General features: G+C 44.0%; 2 protein-coding genes across 7 annotated transcripts in view; one reads left to right on the forward strand and one right to left on the reverse strand.

Moving 5' to 3' along the window:
- Nucleotides 1-730: 730 nt before the first annotated feature.
- APEX2 (apurinic/apyrimidinic endodeoxyribonuclease 2) lies at nucleotides 731-10,092 on the reverse strand. Of its 3 annotated transcripts, XM_019436644.2 has the most exons (6): nucleotides 9,513-10,092; nucleotides 8,413-8,496; nucleotides 6,223-6,403; nucleotides 5,546-5,692; nucleotides 4,734-4,803; nucleotides 731-2,011 (listed from the first exon to the last, which is right to left on the reverse strand). In XM_019436644.2, the coding sequence occupies exons 1-6, from the start codon at nucleotides 9,667-9,669 to the stop codon at nucleotides 1,106-1,108; spliced, it is 1,545 nt and encodes a 514-aa protein (XP_019292189.2). In that variant the 5' UTR covers nucleotides 9,670-10,092; the 3' UTR covers nucleotides 731-1,105. The 3 variants fall into 3 exon arrangements, with proteins under 3 accessions (XP_019292189.2, XP_019292191.2, XP_019292190.2); XM_019436646.2 differs by lacking the exons at nucleotides 6,223-6,403; nucleotides 9,513-10,092; XM_019436645.2 differs by lacking the exons at nucleotides 8,413-8,496; nucleotides 9,513-10,092 and having other exon boundaries at nucleotides 5,546-5,780; nucleotides 6,223-6,299.
- Nucleotides 10,093-11,372: 1,280 nt separating this feature from the next.
- PFKFB1 (6-phosphofructo-2-kinase/fructose-2,6-biphosphatase 1) overlaps nucleotides 11,373-15,723 on the forward strand; it is a 113,272-nt gene continuing 108,921 nt past the window's right edge. The window contains exon 1 of one of the 4 annotated variants that reach the window (XM_019436667.2): nucleotides 11,373-11,682. Coding sequence is in view for 2 of the 4 variants with exons in the window: in XM_019436669.2 (XP_019292214.1) it covers nucleotides 11,655-11,682 (28 nt within the window). In the remaining 2 variants the exon portion in view is untranslated. The remainder of the gene's footprint in view (nucleotides 11,683-15,723) is intronic. The other 3 variants (XM_053891573.1, XM_019436669.2, XM_019436668.2) reach the window with 3 other exon arrangements.

The raw sequence follows: 15,723 nt of genomic DNA on the forward strand, positions 1-15,723 counted from the left end.
TCAGATGAGTGGCAGCGCCATGAGGAAAATTCAGGGACTGACTGACTCATTAATGGTAGACCTGGACACAATAGGCCCATGTAGCCCCTGAAGTCAGGAGATAGAATCAGCCCTAACTGAACTATCTGGAAGAGAGGAATAGTTCCCCAAAACTTTGGAGGTATTATCCAGCAGATAGAATGGATGTCCTCTTTCTTTTCCATAGTACCTTATAGAACAGGACTTACCAGCTCTATTTTCCAAGGTGGGAAAGAGACTTGGCTATAGCAAGCAACTTTTTCAAGGCAATGCTCCCAATCTTTCCAGGCCATAGCACACAGAAAACATTTGCATGGGACTCCTGGGTGAACTAATGACACCACTTGCTTAGGAGGCAATCTCTCCTGACATTTGTGCCCTGCTTGGAAACTCTAAGGCCATTTCTTTCCACCCTATAATACATTTGTGGCAACTGTGGAACACACCAGTTGGGAAGTGCCAGTTTAAGGCTACACAATCCACCTGAGCTTTCTAACACACCACACCCACCTCCCTTGCTGATCCAACCTCAGCAGTGCAAGGAACCCCTACAACTCAACAGAGCACCGTTATAGTGAATACCACTCTTCCTTCCTCCCCTCTCTCTAGGAGTTGTATCATCAGGCTACAGGCCGCTGGGAAATCCAGTGTTGAGATAATGTCTCTAACTCAACTTCATGGAGCATATCCAAATTGTGTACATGACATGGTATGCTAAAATAAAAACAGACTTTATTTAGGAACAGATATATTTGTCAGCAAGGAATAAAGGGGTTTAAAACCAACTTTCTGCGGCAATTGGTTCCTGTGTACTTCTGACAGGAAGGTGGGAAGCACAGTGGGGAATTGGGTCACAGCAACAGGGCACAAACAAGTAGCTCACCAATGAGGAGGAGCTAGGCAGGAAGAAGAAAGAGTAAGAGAGGCCTTAAAGAAGGAAGAGGAAGAGAAAGAGGAAAGGGAAGGGTCCTTGAGGAAAGTGGAAGAAGAGGAGAAGGACTTGGGGGAGGAAGAGGTAGCCTAGGAGGGGGCTAGCCTGAGTATATACAGGGTTAACCATGATAGATATCCCTAGGCCTGAGTTGATTCAGCTGGGCCTGCTCCAAAGAAAGAAGTTGCAGCGGGAGGAAGGGTCAGTGGGAGGACCCTGGGGCCTGGCACAGATATAGAAGTGGCGGCCCAGGTTGGGTCCTGGCTTCTTCACAGTTCGCCTCACACATGGCTCCCTGTGGCCCCTACAGAGGGGCATGGACAAGGGCCCCCCTAGCACAGACTTCCAAAAAGAGGTCCGTATCTTCTTCTCATCCTTGGCCTCTGAAGCACTGGCCTGCCCCTCTACCACTTTGGTCATCACCTCCTTTTCTGACGTCTTTGGGGTCATGAGGGCACCCACACTAGGAAGTTCCAAGTTAGGAGAAGCTTGGGGATGGCTGGAAGATGGATGGAAGTAGCTTGTCAGGTTTTTTTGGCCTCTGCTGGAGCCAGCTTGACTTGGCCGAGGCCTGGTTGAGCGCACACGGGCTTTGTTTTGGTGCATCTGTACCTGGGTTTTATTGTTGAGTTTCAGTGCTGAATGCCTGAACACAGGATCTTTGAGACGAACTAGGAAGCGATGGATCTTGAGCTGGGTGCCTGCAAACTCAGGGAGGAAGCGGGTACACAGAGGTGGGCACTCTTTTGCTGGCACAGAGGACACACTCAAGACTGCACCCACAGGGCAATGGTCAGAACCCATCACCTCAGGCAGTAGGAAGGAGTCCTGGAAAGTGTCTATTACCAGGGTCCGGTCCCCCAGCACATAGTCAAGCCGGGAGCCATAATTCAAATGCCGGGCACCACTGACTGCTGACCAGCAGGTGAATGCCCCCTCCTGCTTTGGCTGGAAGCAGCGGTAGCTATCAATGAAGGGCCCCACATGAGACCCAGTCTGGCATCCCAGGCTACTGAGCAAGCCGTCCATCCACTTGCGCCCTGGGTCCTCTTCAAAGCATTCCTGGCAAAGGGGAAAGAGGAAGACAGGCAAAACTAGATGCCTAGACCTGGAAGAGACTTAAAACCAACTGCTTCATTTTTCAGATGAGAAAACTTGATTGTTCCAAAGAAGACTAATACTCAGGGTCACACAGTCCAGAAATGGCAGAGCTGGGATTCAATTCCCATCCTTACTTATTTAAAAGCCCATGTTTGTTTTTCCTTCTGTATCAGGCTACATTTGCCTTGCATTGATCCATAAATGCCAAATCTGAAAGCTTGTTGTTTGCTTAATCAAAGCAATTCTCAAACTGCTCCCAAAAGGATGGAAAGCAGAAAGCTAAAAATGGTTACCTCTAGGAAGTAGGACTGGGATTAGGAGTTAAGAAGACTGTTACCCTTTTCATTTAAACCCTCTGGAACTATTTGCCTTATCTTGTGTGTGTCAGAAGCCTCACAGACCATCTTCCCTCTACCCCACCAACTCCTCACCTGAAGAGCTCCACAAATCTATGCCTAAGTATTTCCTTTGGCTCTGATCCCCAACTCATCCATCCATCCAATCCCCCTGCCCACCCACTCATTCAATGAAAAACATTCAAAGAACACAGATTATTTGCCAGGCATGATGCTAGGGACAAAGTAGAAACCTGAACTCATCCTGAAAAGTGATCTAGAGCTGGGAAGTGAAGGCTGAGCAAGAGCAAGCCAGGCAGAGGGTGTTATAAATTGAGAGGGCAGCCTCTGTAATGGGCCTGTGGAGAGAGGGAGCAGTGTACCCAAAAGACTTGAGGGGAGACCAGACTGGGGACCAGCAGACCAGTAGGATAACTATCATAGTCCATGCAAGCAAGAGAGGATAATCACTCAGACTAGAGTAGGGCCTGAGGAGACAAAGAGAAATGAAATTAAGAGATGGTTTGAAACTAAAGTCAACAGTACTCACTGATCAACTGAATGTGGGATGGGGGGGATAGAAAAGAACAATACTAACACAACTCCCAGACTTCTGGTTGGAGTAGCCAAGGGGATAATGGTGCCATTTAGGGAGATGAAGAGCCGGGGCACCTGGCTGGCTCATTCAGTAGAACATATGACTCTTGATCTCAGGGTCTTGAGTTCAAGCCCCATGTTGGGCATGGAGCTTATTAAAAAAAAAAAAAAGACTAAAAGAGCCAGTCTTTTAGGAAGTGGACATATTCTGCTATTTTGGAAAGTTTGTGCTTGTCATGTGACCTGGTACTATTAATTCTCTTTACCCAGAAGGAAGAAGAGGTGCACTTTTGAGATCTACAACAGTTCTGAACTAAGAAGAAAAGGTATAAAGTTATATAAACTATCTCAGGAAGCAGAAAGAACAGACTGAGTAAATGCCTGATGAGGAATAAGGTAGGGAGGGACTGAAGGCTTTGTAATGTACACTCTCTTCCCCACCACACACAACCACCACCATTCGTTCATTATCTCATTTCTGTTCATTTTCCCAGCTAGAAGCCACATCTATGTTTATGTGGCTCTTCTGCAAACTAATCAAGGAATCTTCCTATAGCCCCTTCTTTGAGCCATACCCAATACTGAGTTGGACTATGCCAGCATAAGTTACTGATCACTCCCCTTATAAGGCAAATTGGGAACTGGCTTATAGATTCTAGTCAAGCTTGACTGTACAATAAAATCAGCCTAGGACCTTTTAAAACATACTGCTGCTCTGGCCCCACGCCCAAAAGATTCTGATTTAATCGGTCTGGGTGGCACCAAGATATTGATACTCTTGTAAAAGTTCCTCATTCTAATGTGCTATCGGGGTGAGAACCATCAGCCTAGAGGCACTCAGAGATGAGACGTTCATACAAGAAAAAAAGACAGAATGGTACAGTGAGAAAGGCCAAAATGAGAATAACTTTTGCAATGGACTGAGAGGAGACGATCTGTCTACGGTGGATGGAGTGTGTAGGAGTACTGAGGATGGAAATGGAGACTGGGCACAGACCAGAAAAAGTCTTCAATGCCAGGCCTAGATGTTTTCTCTGCATTGCACAAGTAACAGGGAGGTATTGAAGGTTCATGAGCAAGAAACCAGGTACGGTATTAGAGAAATGATCAAAGCAATGTGGAGTTCAAGGACCTTGAAATCTGGCCCCCAAAGGACTCTCCAGCCCCATCTCTGGCCACTCACCTCCCTTTCCATGTCACTGCCTAACAAGAATGGGACTTGCAGTTCACCATGCACACCAGGCAAATTCTCACCTTGCAGCCTTTGTTCATGCTAGAATGCTTTGCTTTCTCCACCCCAAAGCTCTGTTTTACTTATCTTTTAAAATCCAACCATTTCCAGGTGCCTCCCTAATGTCTATGTTGGCTCAGGAATCCCATTTCTCCAGGCACGCCTAGACTCCTGGCCTGCCATCTCTGCTTCAGCCTGAAGATACCTATCTGTAATTGGCTGGTCATATGTCCATAGCCCATCACCATGCTGAGCCCTCTGAGGGTCCAAGAGCCAGTATTGACTGGTAACTGAGTCCCCCGCACATGGCTCAGGACCAAGCCAAGGGCAAGATCAGTAATGTCTTCTGAATGAATAATCCTCAGTGCTTTGAGAATAGTATTTCAAACTAAGCTCTGCTTTTCCATGAAGGAAGCTATCCTTGGCCCCAAAATCCAGCATTGGTTGGTTGGCTAAACAGAAACCCAATCAGAAAAAAAAAAAAAAAAAGAAATAAGGCAGGGGCCTAGAAGAGCCTTACCAGGTTGACTGCATCCCAGTGGTCAATGGGGCGGTGGGCTGTATTCAGGTCACCCAGAATGATCACATGGCTGAAAAACATGATATGGGATTATCAACTAGACATTCAAGAAAGGGAAGCAATAGTTCTGGCCCATGTACTTTCCCCTGGGCCCAAGATTGGCCACTTCCCACCTTGATGCCAAGGTGGGAACCCACAGCAATGCATAGCAGCCTACCTCTCCAATCTTACCACAAGATTACCACGTTTTATGTCTGACCAACCCAATTCTGATCTCCAAAGATGACATCATTCCCTATTTGACATGATTGTCTCACTGATCTCTACCTAAGGCATCTTTCTGGTCCTTCAAAGTTGAGCTCAGGTACTACTTCTTTTAGGAAGCATCCCTTGATTACTCTAACCCACCCTCACTTTCCTGTCCTTCCCTGGGACAAGACTTTTCATTTGCTTCCAGGCACTTTTTCTTTGTCTCATTCCATCCTTAAAACTATTCTGTGAGGTAGGAATTCATACATTCACTTAACAAAAGAGAAAATAAAACCAGAACTAGACTTGGGGCTCATAGTGAGTAAAAGGAACCAGAATAGGTGCTCAGAGATATTTGAGAATAAAACCCGTATTTGTATCACTTTTTCTGGTCCTTACAGCTCATACAGAGCAGGGCCCATTCAGGTAGGCATGCTGGTGTCTCCATCTAGGCTTTAAAGGACCTCAAAAGACAAAGACCCCATATTCCTTCCAATAAAGCTTGACACCTAAATAGGCTGTGTACCTAGAACAAGCTCAAGTACTTCCCAGGTTTACAATACCTGCCAGCTGCCAGGAGGGCTTCTGCTCGGATCTTCAGCAAGCTATAGAAGCGCATCTTAAATGCCAGCCGCTCAGGTTTCCCAGGGTCCGCGTGGGGGCAGTACACGTTGATTAGGGTCAAGATCTTCTCTTTCCCTTCCCATGTGCTGGGGAGAAGAGACCCCCCCCCCCAACCAAAAAGGTCATTTCCAAGCTTTCCCTCCCCATACCATGTGGATTCCATTTAATAGCTGTCTGTGGGATGGATGTGAAGAAGGCAACAGAAAGACATGAATGAGCTGGCATGCACAGGACATGGGGACTGACTACAGATAAGGCAAAAGAGAGGGGCATCTAGAATGACCCCCAGGTAAACCACATGATGGTGCTGCCATTCACAACAAGACACCCAGAAAGAGAGCAACCTGGGGGTGATGAGTTGCCAAATTGCTTTTGAGGTGCCTGGGTAATAAGAGAGCTGGACCTCCTGCAGTTCCCCACTGTAGAGATGGGGAACTCAAAGCTCAGAAGGGAATATGATTGGCCCAATGTCACACAGGAATAGCCCAGATAGAACTAGAGTCCAAGAAAGGTAAATTTGGGAAGTTTTCCATGATGAGTACATGTTTTTTAAGGCAAGACTCAGAATGACCATACTCAGAGTAGAAGCCAGTGACAGGGGGATGTGAACTATTACCGGATTTTGTGCTGTGTGAGAAGGGCCCGGCCCTCACTATCCAGAGCCCGAAGCTCCTCCTGGGTAAATTCATCCATGTTTCCATAGCAACCCACGTCCCCCTTCTGAGTGGCAAGTAGGCCACTGAGGCCTTCTTCAGCAGCCACAGGGGTAGCGCTGTCCTTACAGAAGGTGGCTACACCTGGAGACAGACAGGGTACTCTGAGCAGACCTAGAAGCCAGCAGCCTATTGCACAGCTTGTTGTCCCCACATAGGTCATCTTAGACATCTTCATCAAGTGTGGCTGTAATGACAACCCTCCCAACTCAAGGGCCATGGATGGCTCCAAGAGCCCAAGGCAACTCTACTCAAACCATGGAGTCTGAGTTCCTTCATCTAAAAAAGCCACAGAATTAATAACAGTTAATATTCTAAGTGTTTTACATGGACACATGGTAAATACCCAAAAAGTGTTAGCTATTATTATCACATGGACTAATTTGTTAATCCTTGTATAGGCATACCCCAATAGATTGCGAGTTTAGTTCCAGACCACAATAAAGCAAATATTGTAATAAAGCGAGTCAAATGAAATTTATGGTTTCCCAGTGCAGATAAAAGTTACGTTGTTACTATGCTGTAGTCTATTAAATGTACAACATTTTGTCTAAAAAAATCAACGTATATGCCTTACGTAAAAATACTTTATTGCTAAAAAGTGCTAACCTGTTAACCTGAGCTTTTACCAACCTGCAAGCAGTGATCACAGATTACCATAACAAATGTAATAAAAATGTTTGAAATATTGTAGGAATTACCAAAAACTAACAAAGAGACATGAGGTGAGCAAGTGTTGCTGGAAAAATGGTGCCAAGGGACTTGCAACACAGGATTGCCATAAAACCTTCAACTTACAAAAAATGCAGTATCTGGGGCACCTGGTGGCTCAGTTGGTTAAGTGTCTGACTCTTGATTTTGGCTCTGGTCATGATCTCACGGTTTCTGAGATCGAGGCCCTCCCATGTTGGGCTCTGTGCTGTCAGCATGGAGCCTACTGTGATTCTCTCTCTCACTCTCTCTCTGCCTCTCCCTGCTCACATACACTCTGTCTCAAAATACATAAACATTAAAATAAATAAATAAATAACACAATACCTGCAAAACACAAGGTGAAGTACTTTATATATGTATGTATATTTATATATAGATATATAAATTCATGTTATATATTTATTTATATAGAAATTTATATATTAGTATTATATATACATATAATATATATATACATATATACATATAATATACATGCATACTATATATACATACAAAACAAAGTATGCCTATACTAGCCCTAGGAGGTAGGCATTATCTCCCATTTTTCAGCTGGAAACATGAAGCATGTAGAGGTTGAGTAACTTGCCAGAGGGTACACAGCTAGGAAGTGAAACAGGATTCAAACCCAGGCAGTCTGGCTCTAGAGCTCATACAATTTACTACCACATGATTGCTTCCAAAGTCCAATAGAATAATTTTATACATAAAAACTATCCTTCACATAATCTTATGTGACTTTAGCTCTGCGGATTAACAGCCTGGGGACCTTCAACATTGAACAGAATTAGGGGATGCAAAAGACGCAGGCCAGAGCCACTGCCCTCACCATGACCCATGGTAACCAGCTAGCTCACCAGCCAGAATATGAAAAAGCAGAGTGAATAGGTTTAAGGGAAAGTCCAAAGAATGAGAGTGACAGGCTTCTGCTGCTACCCGCATGCAGAGGGACTCTGAGATCATTCAGCAGAAGCAGAAAAAGGCTAAGGAGAAGAAGGAGGAATCCATGTATCTTTGTGTCCAATCCTCTTGCCCTTCCCTGTGTGCCTGGAGCCAGCCCCACCAAAGTTTGCTTTTTCTCACAGGTTCCAGCACAGATGGCATTCCCTTTGCCCTGAGTTTGCAGCATGTCCCTTTTGTACTTCCTTCCCCTCAGGTAGCCTCTTTTTCCCCTGGATCATCCTGGGGGTGAGGGGGTTACACCTTCCCAGTATTTTTATTCCTGTGGGGCTCACCCCAAAGTATTAAAAGTAGCTTTGTAATTTCAAAAAAAACTTAAGAAAAACCCGAGTTTCTTACGACCTTCTCATCAAATATTGGAAAACTCCCCCGGAACTGCCTCCATCACTCATTTTAAGTCCCCAGAAAGCCCCATTTACCAGAATAGCCACTGCGGCTGCGGCTGAAGCTGAAATAGGAGTTATAGCCCTCAGTGATAGCCAGGGGCTCTGTCAGCACATCCCCTGCAAAAACAAACAAACAAATAAACAAACAAAGGAAAAAAAAACCTAAAGTAAAGCCCCAGATACACAAAGGTCTGTAATTAACAGTTGTAGGCTAATTCCTTGAACACATCAGAGCCAGAGTTGGGAGGAAATATCTATGATTAGAGGAGAAGCTAGAAAGGTAGGGACTAGAGAAGAAATTGATATAAGGAGGGGGAGGCTATGGAATGTGAGGAAGGGAATTAGGTGAGAGGAAGCTAATGATTAGGTTAATGGAGGGAGCTGGAGGTGGGGAATGGGAATATGGGAGACGGAACTGGGAATCTGAGCTAGGAATAGGAGGTATGAGAAGGAGGCAATTAGAGGATCTGAATTGGGGATGGAGGGAAATGTAGTTAGAGGGTCTTAGAGGGGGTGCATGGGAGAGGGAAGGAATGGGGGGTGTTGAGCTAGGGTGTGTGAGAGAGGTAACTTAGGGGATCTAATCTTGGGGTGGGACATGTGATAAAAATGATATAAGGTTCTGAGTCTGGGAAGGAGAAATGGGGGTAGAGAAATAGGGGACGTGAGGGGAGAGCTGAGGATCTGAGAAGGAGAGGTAAAAAGGAAGGAATTAGATAATCTGAACTGAGGGCAAAGGTGGGGTGGAAATTAAAGGATCTAAGCTGGGAGCAAGGAAGGGGAGTTGGGGGTTCTAATTTGAGAGTTGGAGCTGGACAGGGTGTGGAAATTGTAAATTTGGAGTACTGATCTGGGACAGGATAATGAGTGGAAATTAGGGGATCTGAGCGAGGATGAAGGTTACAAGGGTGAGGGAATTAAGGTTCTGCGGAGGACAGGAGATGAAGTGGGAATTAAGACATAAAGCTGGCGTGAGAGATAGGAGTTTAAGGGGGAGGGGATCAGGATTCTGAACCGTGTCTAAGAGGACTCTACGGATAGAGAAATAGGAAAATAAAATGATAATAAGTAGGGGGCAAAAGTTAGTAGAAAAGGTAAAGTATGGTATGGGTCCTGGACTTCTGAGCGCTCACTGGTCACTTTCGTCTCCTGAAAACACACGATGTCGGCGTCCAGCTTGTCCAAAATGCGCCCCACGACCATGGCGGCATAGTTGCTGGGCTCCTCGCATAGCATCCCTTGCAGAGGGCTCCGGATCCCATTGACGTTCCAGCTCACCACGCGCAACATCTTGACTGCAACGCCTCACAGTGCGCGCCCAACCTAGGGGCCACAGGTCGGCTGGACAACCTCAACCTGGCCAAGTTCTGCCTTCCGCGCGTAATGGCGCCTGCGTTCTCCTGCGCGCCACAACAGCGTCGTTGACGGTGGGGCGGGGCTTCGGGTTCCTCAGTTCTTATTGGCGGGAGGAGCGGAAGCTGAAGGGTGTGGTGCAAATCCCTGGGTGGAATGAATGACAAGAGAAAGCTCAGCAGTTAGGCTCATGCTACTCCCGTCGTTCACTGGCGTCAGACTTCCTTTCCTTGCTGCTCAAAAGCCCCCTGGGTGCCGCCAATTACTTACAAACGAGATTTCACCACTTTTTAAGCAGCGGAACCTTGAACGGAACCGCGCTGCGACTGAAGCCCCCTCCCTAGTGCGACTGCCCCCTAAGGGCGCTGCTGGCTGTGTCACTGACGTCCTGGCAGTAATGGCTGTAACTGTGCTTGGGTAGGAGAGGGGAGGCGGGAAGGACACTGCGCGGCTAGAGGGAACAGGAAGAAGTACATTAGTGGAATAAGATTTAGGATTAGGCCCCTAGCTTTAAAGGGCAAGGAGAGAGGAAGGGAGGAAGCTGTCTCAAACCCACCTTATAGCCATTATGTGTCTTATAATGCCTTATGACATTCCTAAGGACATGGCCCAACACATACTTTTTCTAGGCTCCATTTCTCAGATTAGTAAAATCGAGGACCAGAGAATTTAAGTGGGCCACCCAATCTCCAGAGCAGCACTGTTTCCCAGTGTAGCCCATAGCTCTTCCATATACATTATTTGTTTCATTCGCTGGGCAACGCTGTAAGGGGTATTAAGGCTAAGTATGAGAGAATGAGTGAATTCATCTGTCTCACAGAAATGGTAAAGCCAGGATTCAAACACTACCTTAATCACCTCAAGGAATACTTTCCTGAATAAGTTTTTCGTAACACCCATACACCACACCTCCCCAGTTAGATCTTTTCCTCTGGGCCCCCACAGCTCCCTCTGGTCCATTGTGTCACAGCACTTATCACAATACACAGCTACCATTGATTTCTGTTTTTGTCACACGACTTCCAGCAACTTTACAGCATTGACCATGTCTGATTCATCTTGTTAGCCCCATCCTCTAATCTAGGGGACAGCATATATTAGGAGTCTATAAATATTTCCTAACTGAATGAACAAACACAGAACAAACGCAAAAATATGTTAGTGACATGTTTTTCAGAACACACAATGTAACTAATAGACATGCCTAATGTCCAAGGAAAAGCATGACTTTGCAGTCTTAGGTTCCTCACCCCAAATTGCAACATGATTATTTTTCCCCAGAATTATTTTATAGTCTTAGAGCCATAATCCTCAATGTCTACAGAAAAGACCCAAAGAGCTGCTTTTCCTCCTAGAGGACTTAAAGGTTACCTTCCAGTTATTGCCATCAAGATAAACAGCTCTGCAATTAAAATAAAAAATTTGTTGCTTTGAGCTTTTTCATGCTTTGGTGGTTATTGGCTCAGGATTGAGTCCCAGGAGTGGGATAACTAGGACAAAGGAAATTAACATTTTTATTGCTCTTGTTTCGTATTGCCAAAGCACTGCCCAGTAAGAGTTCATGTCCATTTACACTGAAGACCAATTTGAAACCCAGCCCCGAGGAAATCCAGATCTTGCCTGTCTCCATTGCTGGTTTTAATTTCCCCATTCTGCAGTTGCTTGTTAATATTAGTTCTGACCTTTGGTGCAAGGAGAACACATGGTTGGCCTGAAGAGTAAAGGCTCCGGATGGCTCACGAACTTCTTTGATAACTAACAGCTGATATTTCAACAGAGGGCACACATGCCGCTCTTACCCAGGGTACTTTCCTAGCCTTTCCAAGGAAACAACCAATGCCTCCAGGCTCTCTCTTTGATGCCACTCATGGACTTGCTTTGAGGGTCTAAATGCAAGAAAGCTGTGTGTTGGATAATTAGCGATGGAAGAAAAAACCTCTAGGAGAACAGGTAGGTGAGACAGAAGGAAAAATAGATGGGGTTACACAAACCCAAATCCATTCTTCAGGCTCTCCGGAAAGTTTTCTTTACATAGGGATTGTTTGAAGTGTGGATCAAAGGGTGTGGGAGAGTTGGAGAAAAGAGGATATCTATGTCTAATTATGTATGTATGTATGTATGTATGTATGTATCTATCTATCTATTTGTCATCCATTCCCACCTGTCTTTGTGGGACGCTGTCATAAAGATGCAGTTCCCTAACACCTTGAAAAGTCTCTCTAACTTTGTCTATTCCAGTTTTGAGTGAACTGGATGGTAGGAATTATATCTCTTACCTCCCCAATGGTGTATAAAGTAAGTCTGGTTTGCGGTGGCACTTTGAACAAGCTTTTCACCTTTTCTGAGCTTCAGTAACCTCCTTACTATAATGGAAGTTGAAGTCCTTAGCCTACTTCCTTCAGAGGGCTGTCTCAAGGTGAAGAGGAGTGGGAGAACAGGAACTGAATTTCTGGAGATGTTTCAGGACTTCCATGCTTTGAGATTAGTGATCCTGCTTTTTTTCTCTAGCCTCCACAGGCAATACCACCACAGCCATACAGCTGCTCTTCTTCCTGAGTGACTATAGTCTGTGGAGAGTCACTCCTAGGACTACAATGCAGTGAGCCTTGGGCCCTAGGCATGGGGCTGAATATAGTGGGGGGGATAGTGGGCCAGGGAAGTGGCTAAGAAGGAAGTGTTACCTAGGCTGTTGCCACAGAAGGTCTGATACTCACATATAAACACCTAAACTGTAAGCATGTAGCCAATCTCCCCTCTACACCCTTACTGCCCATAAATGCATTCATACTCACATACTCCCAAGCATTACTAATAAGGAGATCCCATTTTGTGATTTTGTAACCCATCAGTATGGTCTTCTTTTTTAAAAATTTTTTTTAACATTTATTTATTTTTGAGAGACAGAGCGAGACAGAGCATGAGTGGGGGAAGGGCAGAGAGAGGTGAGTACACAGAATCCAAAGCAGGATCCAGGCTCTGAGCTGTCAGCACAGAGCCCGATGCGGGGCTCGAACCCACGAACCATGAGATCATGACCTGAGCCGAAGTCGGATGCTCAACTGACTGAGCCACCCAGGCGCCCCCCATCAATATGGTCTTAATACTGCTTTTAATGGGATTCTCCCACATACCCCATACTTTGGGAGGATAGTCAGGATAGGTGGGCCTCAGGAAGTCACACTATGTAATTTTTCTTCCTACAGTTAACCTCATTTTAGAATTTGTGACTCAGATCTGGGTCTTGTGTAAGTCTCTGATAGTGAACTCTTTTTTTGAAACCAGTTAACTGGACTTTTTTAGGGAAGGCTTTCATTCTTTTGTTTATTCTATTCTGCCCCATTCAAGGTTGAGAAACTTTCTAGATTCCACCTTCTACTTTTAGACCTAGTTTGCCCCCCCCCCCCAGTTCCCTGCATAGCTGTAAGTTATAACATTTACCTTTCTGAATGGGGGATTATTCATCTACATGGTCATCTCATCTAGGGCAGAGAGATATAGATTGCACAAATACTCACTGAGCAAGTGTCTTCTCTTGACCAGGACCTGAGCTGGACACTGGAAACACTGATCACAGATAACTGAGGTCTAGTCCCCATCCTCAAGTAACTCACAGTCTAGTAGGGAAGTATACAAACAAACACTGGTGGATACTTGCTCAGATAGATGGAACCATACAGACAATACGAGAACCAAAGATAATGACTGTCCCAGTGTACAGGGAAAGTTTCCCAGAGGAGACAAACATTGAACCAGGTCTTGAAGAATTAGTCAGATTTAATTGAGAATGGAAGGAAAGATAAGGCATTTCAGGCTGAGCAAAGGCCCAGAGGTTAAAAAAAAAAAAAAAAAAGAGGCATATGCTATGTTTGGGGAATCAGTGAGTCAGCCTGTGTAGTTTAAGCATGAGGGTCTAAAGAGACACATGGCTACAGAAATAGGTTGAACTTGATTGAGAAGAGCCATTCTAAAACTTTTCCATAAAGCTTGTTTAGTTCTCCTGCTTCTAGTATCAAAATTGGTAACAGTGGTAAACAACAACAACAAAAACCCAAACAACACACATACAACCACAAAAACAAAACAAAACAACAACAACAACAACAAAACCAACCAGCTAGCTAGTTCCAGTTCCAGGTAATTTTCACTTGGGTTTTCAAGCCTGGAATCCAGGTTTACCCTGTCAGACCTTGCCAATAGCCTGTTTGCTTCCTATCTCAGATTTCCTGCTGCTAAAATTATCTTTCTGCCTCTTGGCAAGTTTGTGAGGACAAAATTGTAAACATAGAAGGGGGTTCATGTGACTGGCTCAATTACTTTGGACAAGTTATTTCCCCTCTGTAGACCTCAATTTCCCTGTGAGACTAGTGAGAATATTTATAAGGCACAACTAGGATATGGAATATGTTGTTGCTTTGTGCTCCATGGAAACATACATGTGAAAGGTTATTGTTAAGATTATTAGCATTGCAAATAAAAATGAGATATTACCTTACACCTGTCACAATGGCTAAAATCAAAAACACAAGAAATAACAAGTGTTGGCAAGCATGTGGGAAAAAAAAGGAACCCTGATACACTGCTGGTGGGAATGTAAATTGATGGAACCACTGTGGAAAACATTATAGAAGTTCCTCAAAAAATTAAAAATAGAAATACCATATGATCCAGCAATTCCACTACTGGGTATTTACCCAAAGAAAATGAAAACACTAATTCAAAAATATATATACACTCCTATGTTTATTGCAGCCTTATTTACAATAGCTAAGATATGGAATCACCCCAAATGTCCATTGGTAGATGAATGGATAAAGAATATATGGCATATATATACACAATGGAATATTACTCAGGCATAAAAAGAATAAAATCTTGCCATTTGCAACAACATGGATGGACTTAGAGAATAATAATGTAAGTGAAATAAGTCAGAGAAAGACAAATATCATATGATTTCACTCATGTGGAATTTAAGAAGCAAACAAACAAGAAAAAAAGACAAAAACAGACTCTTAAATACATATAAACTGGTGGCTGCCAGAGGTGAGGTAGATGAGGGGAGGGATAGAATAAATAAAAAAGATTAAGAGTACACTTATCTAGATGATCACTGAGAAATGTATAGAATTGTTGAATTATTATATTTCACACCTGAAACTAATATAACACTGTATGCTAATTATACTTCAATTAAAAAATCTAACACAAAATATAGTATGTGTAATATTGCACTGTCAGAAAAAGAAAAAACCCAACTCAGTAGCAAGCAAAGCCAATGCTGAGGGGAAAAAAAAAGATTAGCATTAGCAGAGTGATACCAGTTAGGAGACTTATTAGGATTAAGAGAGTTGTATCTCTTCCAAAGTCTATTTCTGAGACTCTCAAGGTTCTGAGATCATCTGGAAGACCACCTTCTTAAATCAAGCTAAATTGATTAATTAACAACAACAAAAAAGCCCTGGACTGGGAAAAATCAGGTCCCCAGTGTCTTACTCCTGACTTGGTCACTTGTTTGCTACAAGACCAAAAAAGTAAAAGTGAATTTATCTAATTGATTAGCAGGAGCTCTTTATTTATTATAAATGTTAACCCCTTGTTGTAAGTTCCCCTTACTGTTTCTTATATGCTCAGCATTATGTTAGAAGTTGCAGATTAGCTAAAGAGGTGATTGATCATTTACTACATAAAGAGAATGGGTGTTAAGTAGTGTATTTTGAGCATTTCTAGGTTGCTTTATGTGTATTAACATGTTGAATCTTCAACAACCCTAAGCGGGTAGATACTCTTATCAGATTAAAGAAAAAAAATGAGGCACTGAGAAGTTAAGTCTTCTGCCCAGGATCTCATAGCAGAAGGAAGAGGTGGGATTCCACTCAAGTAGTATGGCTCCACAGCCCATTGCTCTTAACCACTGTGATTCACTGCCTCAATAGATTCATTTAGATGAGCAGGCTTTGAAATGTATTAAAGGTTTGGAATGATTTATACACA

Source organism: Panthera pardus, unplaced genomic scaffold (assembly GCF_024362965.1).
Source record: "Panthera pardus isolate Hobbes unplaced genomic scaffold, ASM2436296v1 HiC_scaffold_27, whole genome shotgun sequence".
Taxonomy (NCBI): domain Eukaryota; kingdom Metazoa; phylum Chordata; class Mammalia; order Carnivora; family Felidae; genus Panthera; species Panthera pardus.

Excerpts from the sequence above, each read along its gene's own strand:
- APEX2 (XM_019436644.2), bottom strand. The coding sequence starts at position 9,669 with ATGTTGCGCGTGGTGAGCTGGAACGTCAATGGGATCCGGAGCCCTCTG. Across the intron at positions 6,404-8,412 it reads CAGCCGCAGTGGCTATTCTG|GTGTAGCCACCTTCTGTAAG; the intron begins GTAAATGGGGCT and ends GTCTGTCTCCAG. Across the intron at positions 5,693-6,222 it reads CTCACACAGCACAAAATCCG|CACATGGGAAGGGAAAGAGA; the intron begins GTAATAGTTCAC and ends TCTTCTCCCCAG.